The sequence below is a fragment of the Pristiophorus japonicus genome, chromosome 2 (assembly GCF_044704955.1).
Source record: "Pristiophorus japonicus isolate sPriJap1 chromosome 2, sPriJap1.hap1, whole genome shotgun sequence".
NCBI classification, from domain to species: domain Eukaryota; kingdom Metazoa; phylum Chordata; class Chondrichthyes; family Pristiophoridae; genus Pristiophorus; species Pristiophorus japonicus.
This window is the reverse complement of record NC_091978.1, coordinates 83,594,327-83,611,591: the sequence shown is the minus strand read 5'-3', so window position 1 is coordinate 83,611,591 and position 17,265 is coordinate 83,594,327. Positions and strand designations below refer to the sequence as shown.

At 41.7% G+C, this 17,265-nt stretch overlaps 1 protein-coding gene across 1 annotated transcript in view; it reads right to left on the bottom strand.

Annotated features, from left to right (window-relative positions):
- The window catches only part of celf4 (CUGBP, Elav-like family member 4), a 1,192,896-nt gene that overhangs the window by 157,218 nt on the left and 1,018,413 nt on the right, over positions 1–17,265 (bottom strand). Inside the window, exon 6 of the mRNA XM_070862469.1 lies at positions 9,458–9,601. Within this exon, the coding sequence (XP_070718570.1) occupies positions 9,458–9,601 (144 nt within the window). The remainder of the gene's footprint in view (positions 1–9,457; positions 9,602–17,265) is intronic.

The window sequence follows — 17,265 nt, the reverse complement described above, 5'->3', positions numbered from 1 at the left end:
ATGCCCCCCAGCTCTAGATTCGCCCATGAGTGGAAATATCCTCTCTGCATCTACCTTGTCAAGCCTCATTATCTTATATATCTCAATAACATCTCTCATTCTTCTGGACTCCAACGAGTACAGGCTCAACCTGCTCAACTTTTCTTCATAAGTCAACCCCTTCATCTCAGGAATCAACCGAGCAAATTTTCTCTGAACTGCCTCCAATGCAAGTATATCCCTTCTTAAATAAGGAGACCAAAACTGTATGCAGTACTCTAGGTGTGGCCTCAGCAATACCCTGTACAGTTGTAGCAGGATATTACACTCGGTCCCTTCATCCAAGTCATTAATATAGATTGTAAATAGTTACAGTAGAAGCACTATAGTCTGCTTTGATGGCTTTGGGTTAGGGAAGAGGAAAAAAACAGAAAGAGTTCCTGCTAGCGATCACTATCCAGTGACTTCAACTAAAAGTGCATGTCTATGAATGCTGGATGAAAAAAGGATCAGGGTCTTTGAGACATGCTGAAGGTGTGAAAGGTACTATTCAAATGTAAGCCCTTTCTTTTTCCAGGCAGTAAAAGTAAAATTGTAAAAATAAGTGAACAAAAATGGAGCGTGTTTGCTTTTATAAATCTGAGGATCATCATGTCAGCTTTATAGACTCAGAATGATATGATCACGTGTGCGTTGTGGCTCAGCTGTGTCAGCTGTGGCTCAGTGGGTAGGATTCTTGCCTCTGAGTTAGAAGGTTGTGGGTTCAAGTCCTACTCCAGGGACTTGAGCACATAAATCTAGGCTGACAATCCAGTGCAGTGCTGAGGGAGCACTGCACTGTTGGAGGTGCCGTCTTTCGGATGAGATGTTGAACCGAGGTCCCGTCTGCTCTCTCAAGTGAACGTAAAAGATCCCATGGTACTATTTCAAAGAACAGCAGGGGAGTTATCCCCAGTGTCCTGGCCAATATTTATCCCTCAATCAACATAACAAATAACATATTATAAGGTCAGTATCACATTGCTGTTTAGGGAGCTTGCTTGTGTGCAAATTGGCTGCCACGTTTCCTACATTACAACAGTGACTGCACTCCAAAAAAAAGTACTCAATTGGCTGTAAAGCACTTTGAGACATCCAATGGTTATGAAAGACGCTATATAAATCCAAGTCTTTCTTTGTACCTCATTTATATAGAACCTGAATTTGCAGTCGGAAGCTTCTCATGGGAAAATTTCTCCAATCCCATATACCTGGTGATCTGGGAGGTATGGAGATTCGCGACCCTGGGCCTCTCTGGGTACCCGCGAATAGAGGCACACGTACCTCAGGCGCACGGGGATCGCAAGCACCCCTGGGACCACGTGGGCCAGGCCACCAAATGAAAGAAGGAGATCCCCATTTATGGTTCTGCACCCTACTAGTATGAATGGGAATACCCCCCAAAATACATCTACATTTCAAATAAATAAACAAAAAGCCATTACATATTTAAAATTAATTAAAATGGTGTTTAATGAAATATTTAAAACAAAATAAATGTATATGTTTTAAAGGGGTTAAAAATAAATTTGCCTTATTGCACAGGGTTTTTAATGTATAAATGATAACATTTTATTTTATGTTTTTTAAAACTCTTACACTGGTAAAAGCAGGCATATGAATTTCACGGGCATTTGCTGGGCAGAATTTGGGCAAATAGCCCACATCTCCACCCACGAATGCCCTTTACCCGGGGAAGCATTGGATCTGTCAAGCGTGGGCGCGTGCACACCTTGTGGGGGCCGCAAAGTACAGCCCATAATTCCCTCCTGACGGCTCGTGGCTTGAATCTGCACTTGAGGAATCTTAGTGAATGAGTCCTGTTTGCATGACATTCTCTTTTACAGGACATGCTGTGTGCTCAGGTACTTGTGTGAGAACATTGTGATGGTAACAAGGAGGGGTATCTGTGGGTGCTATAAACTGTTCCATCCAATGCAATGCTTCCTGACACACAGCCCAACCTGCAAGGAGGGTTCCATCTCAGTAGTACAATTTCAGTTCATCTACATTTGATTTTTAACCGTCATGGTGTTATGGATAAGTGATTTCCTTTAGTTTCATTTGTGAAACTGGTGCCACAGATGAGATAACTTCTTCATCAATGGCATGTGTTTGATAAGTGAAAGAAAATACTTGAACTTATATAGTTATTATAAAATCTTATTGAGATAATGGAATAGAAAATCACATGTGCTAAATTTTTGGGTGGATGGGGGAGGGGGGGGGAGGGGAGAGGGGGGAGTGGGAATGGTGAGGCCTGAAGCACTCTCAATATTGGGCCTCGGGCTTCATTTCCACATCAAGCCAGCAAAGAATGCATAAAGATTGGCTGCTGCTAACATTGCAGTGACACCTCAAGGAAGTAAGAGTTGGGGAGATCGGAGACTGGGGAGGAGAGAGATCGGAGGTCCTACAAACAGCAATGTGATAATCATAGAATCTTGGATCATAGAATGATACAGCACAGAAGGAGGTCATTTGGCCCATCATGCCTGTGCCGGTTCTTTGGTAGAGCAATCCAATTAATCCCACTCCCCTGCTCTTTCTCCATAGTCTTGTCTTTGTCATTTTTTTTCCCCCTCAGGTATTTATGACCAGATAGTCTGTTTTTGTTCATGATGTTGGGTAAGGGATAAATGCTGGCCAGGACACCGAGGAGAAGTTGCCTGCTCTTCATCGAATAGTGCCATGGAATCTTTTATGTCCACTTGAGAGGGAAGATGGGGCCTTGATTAAGGTCTCATCTGAAAGGCGGCACCTCCGACATTGCAGCACCCTCTCAGTACTGCGTTTGAGTGCCAGCCTGGATTATATGCTCAAGTCTCTTGAATGAGACTTGAACCCACAACCTTTTGACTCAGATGCGAGGGTGCGACCCACTGATCCAATGCTGACACCTTACTACAGGAGAGAAATGAAGAATTAAAAAAAAATTATTAATGATGTGGGAAGAAATAGAGTGGTCTATAAATACATTTTGTTCCTTTTGTTGTGAAGATATTCAATGTCTATTTTTCAATCAATATCCAAATCAGTAAGTCTTGGTCTGGCTACTTGTGACACTGAGCTCTGTTCTTTGCCCCAGACTTCCTACCAAGCACCAGAGTCAGTTAAGTTCACAATCTGCATGGTAAGAACAGAAAAAATGTATTGCTGATAGTGAGCCTTACTGTAAGAGGTTAATAATGTCTAAACTGATGTTAACAGTATTTTTCTTTGGCCCCCAACTATATTCAAATAAAATCTCCATGGATGGGACAATGGTAAGTAGATAGCAGGCATGAGTGGCCCTGGAGATGCATTTTTGAGTACTGGTGCACTAGGGTACAAATTGCACTTAATCTAAGAGCACTTAAAATCAGATTCTGTATTCCATCTGGTATTGTTACTGTCAAATTATTCTGTTGGTAAAAGCAGCCACAATCGTTTAAAATAAATAGTAGTTTTAAATGTGGTGTTATTCACGCTCATATGGATTTCATGCATTTATGATTTTTCTCTCTTTCCTTCTCACTATCTTTGCATCACTACCAGAATCACATTGTGCCTTCAGTCAGCTCCATCTTGATAGGACAACAGTCCGAAATGCCACAATAACCCTAGGGGAGAGAGGGAGGGAGGGGACGTTGGGAGGGGGAGAGAGGGTGGGAGGGAGAGGGTGAGAGGGAGAGGGTGGTAGGGGGAAAGAGAGGGAGGGGTGGGAGGGAGAGGCAGGGAGTGGGTGGGAGGGAGAGGGTGTGAAGGAGAGGCAGGGCGTGGGTGGGAGGGAGAGGGTGGGAGGGTGAGAGAGAGGGAGGGGGTGGGAGGGTGAGAGAGAGGGAGGGGGTGGGAGGGAGAGGCAGGGAGTGGGTGGGAGGGAGTGGGTGTGAGGGAAAGGGTGGTGGGGAGAGAAAGGGAGGGGGTTGGAGAAAGAATGATGGAGTGGGAGGGAGAGGGGGTGGAAGGGAGAGAGGAAGGGAGGCTGAGGGTAGGAGGAAGAGAGAGGGTGGGATGGAGAGGGGGGGAGATTGAGAGAGTGATGGAGGGAGAGGGAGGGATGGAGAGAGAGGGAGTGAGAGGGTGTGAGGGAGAGGGGAAGGAGAGAGAGGGAGGGAGATTGGGAGAGAGGACATAAGCGTTGATTCTATAGATGAAGAAGATGATAACAGTCTAAACAAGTCATGTTGCAATAAAGATACTAATTTGACCACAAATGTTTTGCCCGTCTCTGCTAGTATATATATTGATCTTGAACTTCAGATACCAATTGTTATCTCTGAATCTTATCTGACCAACAATCACCGATTTTAGTTTATACCATCCATACTGGCACTAACCACCATTCCATTACCAGTTTAAGTGCTCTTGTGACGTGGAATGGTGGATATAATGAACTGACAAATTCTCAGAAACAAGCTATCAGACAGAATTTCTGCCCCGCAAGGTGCAATCGGTTTGAATTTCCGAAAAGCACTGTACTTGTCATTTTAAAATGCACAAAAATGGGCAGGTTTCTGTTGGTCGACCAACCGTTTAGCAGATTAAGGATTGCGTCCAACACATTTATGAAGAATCAGAGTCTATGGAGTGAAAACGATGTCTCTGGCAGCAGACTCGCTAGATGGCGACTGGAGCATGACAGCTGATTCATGCTCTCTACACCATAGTTAGCTGCTGTACCAGAATTAATTAGTGTCTCTGCCGCTGTCATACACTCCACTTCCCAAATGCTGCATGTGTTTGTGACCAAGACGTTGTCATCCAATAGAGAATAACAGACTTAAGCATCTCACAGAATAAGACGGATCAGATACTGTAACATTAGCAGTGAATAAAGGTGATAATATTTAATAGTCAGGGCGAATATGATTTATACTGTCACATTAGTACCACCAATTACTGATAGTCTCTCCATCTCATGTGATTTTGAAGGGATTGTTGAAAATACATCGCAATAAATGGAACTGAAGTAACAGAAATAAACTCCTCCCCGCCCACATACAGGCTCAAAAAACGTATTGTGTTCATCGGCACTTTGCAGAAGTATTTTTGATTTTGTACTAGAAATTAAACAAGACATCAAGATATAAAAAGTCTCCAAAAATACACTGAATAACTGTAATTAGTTAGTCCAGACCAGATTCTGGAAGCACTTATTAGGGAAAGGAATTTTTGTTATTACTACAAGTTTAGTGAAGATTTTAAAATGAACTAAATTTAAAATTTGCTTCGGTGTTTTTTTTTCAGTCCGTTATAGACTGAATTATTTTGTTGTAAAATTGTGGGTCTCAGCCATTCATTTGCAAAAATGAATGTATAGAACAATCCTCTAATCATGATTTCAAGAGAAGTCATTTTAAGCCAAACTTGATAAGACAGGATACTACATATGCTATTGATCATCATCATAAGCAGTCCCTCGAAGCGAGGATGACTTATATGCTATTGAATACTTATATCGGATAGGGTAGATTTGGGGAATTAATGGGTAGGAAATCCTGTGAAGCATATTGACCTCACCATCCGAATTCATGATGTGTGCTCCTGGTACACAAAGCTTTACGTCACCAGTGCAAATTCGTAAATTCTACCTGATATATACTGTAGAGTATATATTATGCGGTGGCAATACAGTATATACTATGGTATAAAATAAAGAGCATAACCCCTCAGTACAGGTCATCAGATGTTGCCAGGCATCTCTGTGGTTTTGGCCTCCAAAATGAGACTGCTCAACATGAGGCAACTAATTAGGACATTGACAGCAATTGTCACAAGGTCCTGCACACTCTCGCTCACCCTAAACACTTCCTTATGCGATGGTTGGCAATCCATTTAATTTCCTCTTTGCTGCATTTTCAGTTCTTTTCATCATAATACCCGTCTGTTATCCATAGCCTTCTGAAGATGTATTGTACAGTATCTTTGACAATGTACATCACTTAGTGTATGTTTATGCAGCATATAATATGTATTCATATCATAGTGTAAATTATATAGTGAATATTATACAGTGATTGTTACAGAATACATTTTGTATGCTGAATATTATTAAGTGTCTATTATAAAGTGTACCTTTATACAGTGTGTAATCCACTGAATAATAAACTAAGGTTTTGTAGGGCAGGTAGAATACTCCTAATAATGTTCTTAATACAAGATAATGACCATATAGGAATGAATGATGTAATGTTAACTTAATCATTTTTACTCAGTTCTCTTCCATGATCAGAAGGAAATTTTCCATAACACCAAGGAAGTTTTACCTGTGGTTATTTGCCTTCCTGTTGTGATTAAGTAAGCTGGGGAATTGTTTTGGGAGAGAGGGTTTGTAGGAAGGATGTTAGACTTTGAGCTGAATAGTCTTTGCTTGTTTCAAAGTCTAATATCCTTATGGATATTTCTTTTCAGCAGTTTGTTATTTTCTTCGATGCTGTTATTTCTCTACATATTATACATATTTGTTTTAAGCTCAGTCCAGAAGTGCAGGACTTTAATGTGAGATTTGTTTCCCTCACCAACATCTGATCTAACACCAACACCACTTTCAGATCTCAAACATCGTCTCCTTCCACCCTGCCTGTTAAAATCCTCACCAACGCCATTATTATCTCAAGGCTAGATTCTTCCAGTGCCATCTTTGCCAGCCTCTACACACTACAACTCATCAAAAATACCACAGCCTTCATCCTCACCCACAACCACACTGAGCTCTTCACCCTTATCACCTCTGTCTTCCCCAAGCTCCACTGGCTCCTCAGCAAATTGACTGTATGATTTTCCTCCACAAGTTCAGTGCCTCCATGACCTTGTCCAACTCTACCTCAGTTGTCTTCTCCAGCTGAAACTCCTTACACTCATGCTCCACTCCTCTAACACCAACCCCCTGTCTGTTCCCCATTCCCTCTGCTCTACTATTGGTGACTACTCCTTCAGCAACTACAGAACGCCATAGTTGCCAGCAGTTTCATTTACTGTAGAATGACCATATATTATAAACTGAATCTAGGGACACATAGGATAGTAGCACAGCAAAGTGGCCAGGACAAGTTTCAAGAAAACCAGCATGATGACTTGGTTGCTTCTGCTAGTGGAATTATGCGTAGAGACGGCGCTATTTTCACTTTACACCGAATCTCGAATCTTGCGTGTGCTCTGGCAATAGTACTATAACATCTATACTCGGTCCCAAATACCCTAACATTTAATTTCTCAATTTTAAATCTATTCCAAACAGACTGAAATTTTCCATATAAGGTATGAAACACCCTCTGTCTCAGAACATTTCAGAAACCTCTTCCCAATGGAAGAATTTAGAGCTTGCCTTATTCATTTAACAAAAAACACGATGCACTATACTGATTTCTGAGGCAAAGTAAAGCCACTCACCCACCAGCTCTCAATGCGCCCTCTGTTTCTCCCACACATTTTAAAGGTTCCGCCCTCTGGCTAGTCACTATTGGCCGAAACACGGGGTCATGCGACTCAGTCACCCAGAGTGCAGTGTGGCCCGAGTTATCGACAGGGCCGTTTCTCTGCCTACATTGTGGGAAGGCAGAGCTGCCATCGTCCCCTCTGTTCAACCGGCTCCTGGAATCCGTTCCTGAGCTCAAACCGGGCATGAACGGGCCAAGAATCTTCCCCTAGGGAATTTTTCCAGTTTATCCAAAAATAAAATCCAACTCCTGCTGACCAACGGACCAATTAATATGGCTCTATTCAGGACGAGTTTCCTGAACTGGCGACTCTGCCCAGGGACCCAGTACCTTATCCGGGGAATGTCCCTGGAACATGGGGACGTAAGGTCAGCCTATCTAACTGCCTTCAGAAACCTCCTTAAGACCCTTCTCCTTGACTGTATTTTCATCCTTCTTTCTCCTGTTGCTCCTCTTGCTCGGTGTCTATTCTTTCCTGTAAAGTACTCTAAGGAGGAATGCTATAGAAATTCAAGTTGTTGTTGTTACTTTGGTGAAAATACTCAAATCATTTGGTCCACTGCTTTTCGATTAATTCGGCTATATTAAATCTTCATTTGGAGCATGATCAGCTCATAGAAAGAAGAGGAAAAGCCGGCTCCAAAACCCTTGCCACAATGAACATAGGGAAATTGCCCCATTGCAGACATTGTGGGATAGATAATGAGTTCATTGGGCCCTGAAACCAAAACTTGGTATTAGTGGGTGCTGAGGCGTGAGCACAATGTGTTATCGTGTGCTGTACGGGTGCTCTGAGCCTGTTGGGCCTGCTTGGTGACTGTGTGCAAAGTTCATCAAGAAGCCAGATTCTATTCAAATTAAGAGAGCTGGGAATAACATTGCTAGAGTGCCAGAAAAGCTTAGTACCCATTTCAAATAGGTGCTTAAAGGGAAAGCTGCAAAGAAAAAAGCTATCTTTTTTCTGTTTGGCCCTATCTTCTAACTAGCATTAATCGTAATATCTGTATTTCCTGTTGCCTGTCCTCCAGATGCTGATCCATCAATGGGCCAGTTGTGGCCTGAGCCAATTTCCTCCTTCAAAAATGGACTCAGTTAGAATCAAAGAATGATATGGCACAGAAGGAGGCTATTTGGCCCATCGTGTCTGTGTTGGCTCTTTGAAAGAGCTGCCAAACTAGTCCCACGCCCCCACACTTCGCCCATAGTCCTTATCAAGTATATACCCAATTCCCAGTTTAAAGGCAGCCGGTGCCCTTTAATATCTGCCGCTGACAGATAATGCAGTGATCCCAGTGGCGCACCCAATGCGCCAAGAGCACCAAGAAAATATTTAACTTAGCAGGCCTCACATCATGTTGCAAGATCAGCTATGTGGTGTACAGGTGCAAGCAGCATCTGAAAGACCGCAGTCCCAACAATGAAACACCAGAGCTGTATTATTGGTTCCTTTATCCATTCTGATATAATGCAAACTATTATGGTGAGGTTTTCAGAATTTTATTGGAATTTTTCATTTAATATCAGTAGTAGTGCTAGTTGCATCGGACAATGCGATCATGTCACTAAGCGTTGTTACCATGTCTACATAAATCATTATAAACTGTCTCGTGAGACAGTGTTACCATGGTAACAATGCTGCTTTAAATGTCTTGGATATTTGTGCTTGTGAAGCGAAGATTACTGAAATCTACCATTCACCATTACTCAGTTACACTTTCTTGACTGGAGTGTTTAATATGGAGGAAAATTATATAGATGTAATATAGATACATGAATATATAATACATCTGTTACGTATAGATATACTGTAATATATCTATTATAGATATTAATGTATAATTACTATAATAATTATAGATTTGCATATTAGTAACACTTTACTGAAATCATGAATTATTCCTGTTCTAATTCAATTTGCTGGACAAGATAAGCACTTTCACTCCCCGATAGCCAGCATCAATGTGCACGGGTGTTTCAGAAATCGCGCACTGCTTCTGCAATGAAATAAGGATGCCACTTACCGCTTGAGCGTAGGCACCGTATGCACCAAACTGGATCGCCATTGGGTTGAACATCCCCATCTGCCCTGCCATTTGCTGCATGCGACGCATTGTGCGTTCCTTGTCAGTGTCTGCAAATTTTACCACGAGGCTCGAAGACGCCCCCTGGAAGGCAGAAAGAAAAAACTAATCAATAGAGGTGCCAAGCAGCACCGCCGTGACTCCATGTAACCTCCCAGTCGTCTCATTGAGCTCTTGGTGCTTCTGACTTTGATTTGCAATATTTCGGACAGGAGGGTTGTACGTTTTCAATTTGTGAAAAACATGTTTTTGGTGATAACAGAGAACACAAACAAGCCGTGGTTCATTTCTTTTCTGAGCATCATCTGTTATCAGCACAATCAAATTATCTGGACTGCAACACATCCTGACTCCTGGCCTTTTAAAAATGTCACTTTCATAGTGCCTCCTTCAAGCAATCCCATTTCATTCTAGAATTACTTTGGGGCCAGTTTATTTGTGCTAAGGCTGTCACTATAAACAATAAAAGAACACACTTTTGTTTACAGATCCAGATGAGAATTTGTTTTCTTAAACTCCGCTGGGATCATGACCACAGGGCACTCAACGCAGTTAATTCTACCAAATGGAGCTCCAACCAATATTTGTGGCCTTGTAATTAGTTGCCATCTGAACCAGGTCGGCCATTTTCAGGTACAATCACACCGTGGATTTCGACTGAGACAGAACATAGTATTGAGAACAATGGAATATAGCTTGGGCAATGCAATAAGTACCAAGTGAGTTTCTGACCAGGTGTTTTGACCTTGTTTTAGAATATTTAACTAAATCTATAAAAAAATAATTAAAAAAAAAATGCTCTTGCTGAGCAATAATGACATTTATAAATTGAATGAAACTGTAGGCAAACCAATGTAAAGCATCAAACACCAGTCAGGAATCCTAGAATGAGGCAAACATTTTTTTTTATTGAGGCACCCAGAGGCAAGCCGTCTGTAAGATTGAAGAGATAATAGACAAGATGAATTAAAAAACAATGATTAGACGATGCCAAGCTCGGCTTTCAAAAACCTGTAGAGTATGGGACAAAGGGAAGACTGGTGGTAGGGGGCAGTAAGGAGTTCCAGTTTTGAAGTCCTGAAAAGAAATAAGTTAAGGTGGGAATGTGGATGCAGGCAGGAGAATGAAGCACATGTAGGTTGTGGTACTCCGGGAATTTAGGAAGAACAAAAGAGGAAGAATCAGAGGAAAACTAACTACAATTTTCTCGCCAAAATAAAGGCAGGATATATTCCTATGAGAGAGAAGTTGGAAGCTAAGAGCGAGAGAAAGCCCACTCATCAAACGATAACTTGTTTGGTTATTTTATATATAATTCCTTGGAGCACTGGGATCAGCTTTGATGAATTGATTTCAGTTCTCCTTTTAAGAAGCTGTAACAGTGACTCAAGGCAGTATTCAAAATATCTTAGAATTTCAGTATAGAACTGGGGAAAAAAACAAGACATAACATAAACCCGATATATAAAAATATGAATTTTATATAACACAGCAAAACATAAATCTAACGATGCCTTGATACTTGAACTCAGTATAATTTTGATGAGGAAGTGCAGGCTTTTCAGTCGCTACCACATTCTACAGTGGAATGTTCCATGTTTGAATGCTTAATGTGTTTGTATTAAATTCCTCTCCAGTATTTGACCAAAAACAATGATCCATCTATTTTATTATCCTGCAGCACAATTTTAAGGCAACTGTTATTAGTTTTTCAGAAAGGGTGAGGGCGAGCCATGACTGAAGACGATGGAACCGTGATTGTTATTCTGCTTGTATTTAGCATTAAACGTGTCAAAGTCAGGGGTTAGAACAAGCTCCTAAGCTTCTACAAACAGAAAATTCTGGAAATACTCAGCAGGTCAGGCAGAATCTGTGAAGACAGAAACAGAGTTAACAATTCAGGTCGATGACTTATTGTCAGAACTCGCAAAAGTTGGAGATGTAATCGATTTTAAGCAAGTACAGAGGCAGGGAAAGGTGGGGGGAGGGGAGGAAAGAAATTAAGGGAAGGTCTGTAATAGGGTGGAAGATAGGAGAGATTAAATGACAAAAGGAATGATGGGAAAAGGCAAAAGGAGTTGGTAATGGGACAAGAATTTTTGTAAAAGATGGGTCTAGAGGAGCTGTAAGTGGCAATAACAGAATCATTGTCAACATCTGCTGTCCGCAAAATGGGAGCAGTGGTTATGATCTGAAATTTTTGAACTAAATATTGAGTCGTGAAGGCCGAAAAGTGCCTAATTGAAAGATGAGGTGCTGTTCCTCGAGCTTCGGACAGCAGATGCCGGTAATGATTCTGCTGTTGCCATTTACAGCTCCTCCAAACCCATCTTTTGTTACTTTCCTTCTGCCCCCCCTCCCTTTCCCAGCCCTTGCACTTGCTTAAAACCTGTTACATCTCTAACTTTTGCCAGTTCTGACAAAAGTTCTACAACCTGAAACGTTAACTCTGTTTTTTTCTCCACAGATGCAGCCCGACCTGGCGAGTATTTCCGGTATTTACTGTTTTTATTTTGGATTTCTAGCATCCGCAGTATTTTGCTTTTGTTTAACCTCCTTTGCAATCTGGGTCAAGACGTTTTAATTATCTTAGCATTTTGTACCTTTCAGAGTAGGAATAGTTGGATTAAATGCCAATTTTGGGCAGTTTTAACCTTTTTGACCATAAGCTCTTTTATGAGAGAGAGATGAGAAAGAGACATTTTAATTTATTTTAAAATTCACTTATGTGTTTTTCCCTCTCTCTCTCCTTATTCCCTTCAGACCTTTGCCAGTATTACTTTAACTGACCACCTGGAACTGTGCAACATAGAAACATAGAAACATAGAAAATAGGTGCAGGAGTAGGCCATTCGGCCCTTCGAGCCTGCACCACCATTCGATAAGATCATGGCTGATCATTCCCTCAGTACCCTCAGAGCAACACTGAGACACCCCACCTCGACGTGCAGCATCTTTGTGAAGATAATAGATTAATAATCTGCTATTTGTGAAAGACACAAGGGAGTCCTAGTATTCCATCCCCAGATTATGTTCTTGTACAATGAGAGAGCACAGTATGGGCCTCTCAGGCCACTTACTGGAGTGGCCACCACTGTACCTGAAACAGCCAGATCCAAGACCACCCCAACCTCTGTCGTCAAGCTCCAGTACGCGGATGATGCCTGCGTCTGCGCACACACAGAGACTGAACTCCAGGTCATGTATTTACTGAGGCGTACGAAAGCATGGGCCTTATGCTAAACATCAGTAAGGCAAATGTGCTCCACCAGCCTGTCCTCGCTGCACAGCACTGCCCCCCAATCATCAAGATCCATGGCGTGGCCCTGGACAACATGGGCCACTTCCCTTATCTCGGGCGCCTCCTATCAACAAGAGCAGGCATTGATGACGAGATCCAACTCGCCTCCAGTGCGCCAGTGCAACCTTCGGCCGCCTGAGGTAAAGAGTGTTTGAAGACCAGGCCCTCAAAACTGTCACCAAGCTCATGGTCTACAGGGCTGTAGTAATACCAGCCCTCCTGTATGGCTCAGAAACATGGACCATGTATAGCAGACACCTCAAGTCATGGAGAAATACCAACAACGATGTCTCCGCAAGATCCTACAAATCCCCTGGGAGAACAGACATACCAACGTTAGCGTCCTTGTCCAGGCCAACATCCTCAGCTTTGAAGCACTGACCACACTTGATCAACTCCGCTGGGCAGGCCACATCGTTCGCATGCCAGACTCCCAAAGCATGCGCTCTACTCGGAACTCCTTCACGGCAAACGAGCCAAAGGTGGGCAGCGGAAACGTTACAAGGACACCCTCAAAGCCTCTCTGATAAAGTGCAACATCCCCACTGACACCTGGGAGTCCCTGGCCAAAGACCGCCCTAAGTGGAGGAAGTGCATCCAGGAGGGCGCTGAGCTCCTCGAGTCTCGTCGCCGAGAGCATGTAGAAATCAAGCGCAGACAGCGGAAAGAGCATGCGGCAAACCAGTCCCACCCATCCCTTCCCTCAACAACTATTTGTCCCACCTGAGAGAGAGACTGTGGTTCTCGTATTGGACCGTACAGGCACCTAACAACTCATGTTAAGAGTGGAAGCAAGTCTTCCTCGATTCCGAGGGACTGCCTATGATGATGATGACCTGAAACAAGATCAAAATCATACCCGACATTGTTACCATATTTTTCAATCCCTTTTCTCTCCAGAAACACATCTAATCGGCTTTTGATATCACTTACATTAATGAATTTCTCTAACAATTTATTAAACAACACTTTTGATGGAAATGTTAATCCTAACTTTCTCATTTTTAACGGATGTCCCCTGATATTCAAATACCTCATCATAGAGAATATTGTAATTTCCCTTCGTAATTTTCAAGCCCCAATTAAGTCACATTGAAATCTCCTCTTTTCCAAATAAATTAAGCTCAGCTTCCTTAACCTTTATACATAATTTAGATGGTTTGACTGCGTGTTTGGGGTATATGTGTTGCCGAGACCAGAAAATCTCCAATAAACAAACACTGTCTGAACTCCGTTTACTTTTGGTTCTGAACAGCCTTTAGCATGACTACTTGCTGCACTGCAGAATCCAACAAAAAGAATTCCACCAGACAGCACATAGACATTATTCCAACTGATGCTCCTTAATCTTACGTATCCTGAAGTAAAGTATTTTTTAATGTGCAAAATCATTTCCTACTCATCATCATTAGAATAATTTCTTAATTGCATTAAATTTGTATCTCAATTTAAAATAAAGTGAAGTTTGCTAATTTATTTGATTAATTCAAGTTAAGCAAATAACTCATTTGCTCCCAAATGTTAGTCAAAAGTCAGAAGTGTTCACTGAGAAGGAATTCTTGATAAAAAAAACATGAATACACTACCATTTTTCATTCAAGTGTATAATTAAAATGTATATATATTTTTAGAGTCAAATTTCCTGTCCTGTCATTTCCTTTGTCTGCATCATGACTGTCAAGTCTGTCAATTTCCATTTTCTTCATTAGTTTAATGTCTATCTTCTTCATTGATTAAATCTCTGGCTATTTTCTTCCTTTTTATTCACCAATCATATTAAACAAAAGTTTTGCTGCCAATTTTAATTCTCTCCCCAATCACATTCCACTAAATCAAAAATTCTCTCCAATAATATTCCAGCCAAAGAAAAATGATAACGATCCAGCCACCATGAAATTCCTCAGCCGTGTTCAGACTGAACTGAGACGAATGCTTTTGATATCAGTGTCACTCGGAGGATAATGGATGTTCCGAGCAATAAAATGACAGAAGGATTACCTGTACAAACCTGTAACTCGCCTTCACACAAAGAGTGATCAGCATGTGGAATAGACTTCCAGATAGAGGCAAAAATCCTAGAATAATTCAAGAAACTCCATTTACAGCAGAACGATGTTGGGATGTCAGAGTTTCCAACTCAATTTCAAGAGCCCAATCCCTGCTCTGTACCTGCACCCAACTCAATCTATACTTCCTTCCCAGCCCTACCTCTGCTCTGCTCCTGGGCATAACGTTCTTATTATTTCATTTTTTTTCTTTTGTAAATCAACTTTCCTCCCTAACCCCTGCCCCACTAAGTGCACACCCAAAACCTCAGTCTGCCACCTAACCTTATCCAAAGTCTTAGTGCTGGTCTTCATCTTTAATTCGAACCCTGCTTCCCACATCTGACCAGACACACTGTCCAACCTCCTCAACCCACAAGCAAAGTCGTGGAAGTCGTGTATTTGAACTGGCTAATTAAAAAAACTAAACATGACATTACTTTTGCAATACTTCAGTCATGTTGTAAGGCTCATGTTCAAGCAAAGTGACTGCAGGGGACAGCAATTAACATTTCAAGCAATGTTTTACTCACGAGTTCTGTAGAGGAGATAATGTAAGAACATCAGAAAGGACAGAAAAAGAGGCCATTTGGCTCATGCAGCCAATCTCACTGCAGAGATTGCACAACTTGTCCAGTTGTGGAAATTCCTCAACTGTTTTTTGCTGGGTGTTGTTCCATAATGAATGATTAGGTATTCCTGGTTTAAATAACTTATGCATGGTCACAGCAACACAAGCATCATTATGTTCCATCAAGAACAATCATCTGTGGCCACATTTCTTCTTATTGTTTCTCCTTGTTTCTTGAACAAGTTAAATCAACTTAGCATTAACTGATTTGCAAGATGCCCATTCCACATATCCATTACTTAATTCTACTCAATTAAAGCTTATTAACTTTTACAGTAATGTTCTATACTCTTGTACTTGCAGTCCAAATTAAATAATTTATTGCCAGTCACACTATTTATGCCTTGTCACCATTTCAGGACCCTGACGCATGTCTCTGTGGGGTGGATTGTATGAGTTAGCACTCCTGGTGCAGAACATATTGGGAACTCGGCTGCAGAGCTCAACGTGCCAAATTTATGGTGTGCACAAATTTCCATTCATTCATTTTACTCGACAGCAAAATGTGTCTGTTGCAAAGAGGGAGATTCTGACGGAGCTGAACAGGGTAGGTGCAGAGAGGATGTTTCCCCTCGTGGGGAATCTAGAACTAGGGGGCATAGTTTCAGAACAAGGGTTGCCCATTTAAAATGGAGATGAGGAGGAATCTCTTCTCTCAGAGGGTCGTGAATCTTTGGAATTCTCTACCCCAGAGAGCTGTAGAGGCTGGGTCATTGAATATATTTAAGTTGGAGATAGACAGATTTTTGAACTACAGGGGAATCAAGGGTTATGGGGAGTGGGCAGGAAAGTGGAGTTGAGGCCAAGATCCAATCAGCCATGATCTTATTGAATGGCGGAGCAGGCTCGAGGGACCAAATGACCTACTCCTGCTCCTATTTCTTATGATCTTATAAGGAGCATGGACCTCCACACTAAAATTCTTGATTCATACTCTCATTGCGTAAGCTCGGTGCCACTTGTTTTTTTTTTCATTTGTTTCAAAATGTGGGTGACTTTGGCAGATCTGCCTTTAATAATCATAATTTGTTGCCCGAAAAGATGGTGGTGCACTTTCTCCTTAAATAGTTGCAGTATTTGTGGCGGTGGTACTCCTACGATGGCGTTAGGTAGGAAATTCCAGGAATTTTGTTCAATGATGATGAAGAAATGGCAATATTTAGGCAAGCTATGGTGGTGTGTGACTTTGAGGGAAAGTTGGAAGTGATGGTGTTCTCATCAATCTGGGTGGTAGAAGCCTTGGGGTGGAGAGATGCTGTCAAACTAAGCTTGTCATGTTGATGAAGTGCATCCTGCAGTGTACATATTACAGTGACAGTATGCTGGTAGTGGTGCAGATGGTTATAGAGTTTATTGCATGAGTACCTACCAAATGGATTTCTTAGTCCCGAATGGTGTCAAATGGTGATTATTCTATCACTTTCCTGACTTGAGCCGTGTATATGGTGCAGAGGAATTGAGGGGTCAGGAGGTGAGCCTTGTCACAGAGTACCCAGCCTGCACTTGTTCTCGTGGAGTTGATACAGCTGATCCAACCTCTGGTCAATGGTGACCCCCAGGATATTAATGGTGGGCAATTGCTAACATATAACATTGATCCGTAATAACTCCAGTCAAAAGTAGTTCAGTTCCATGAATCCATAACTTAGGATAACTTTTGAAAGTGGCATAAAATATTCCAGGCATGTCTTTAGGAATCAATTTTAAAAGATAAAAATAACTTGTTTCGACTTATAGTGAAATGCCCTCGAGATACATTCCAGTACTTGAT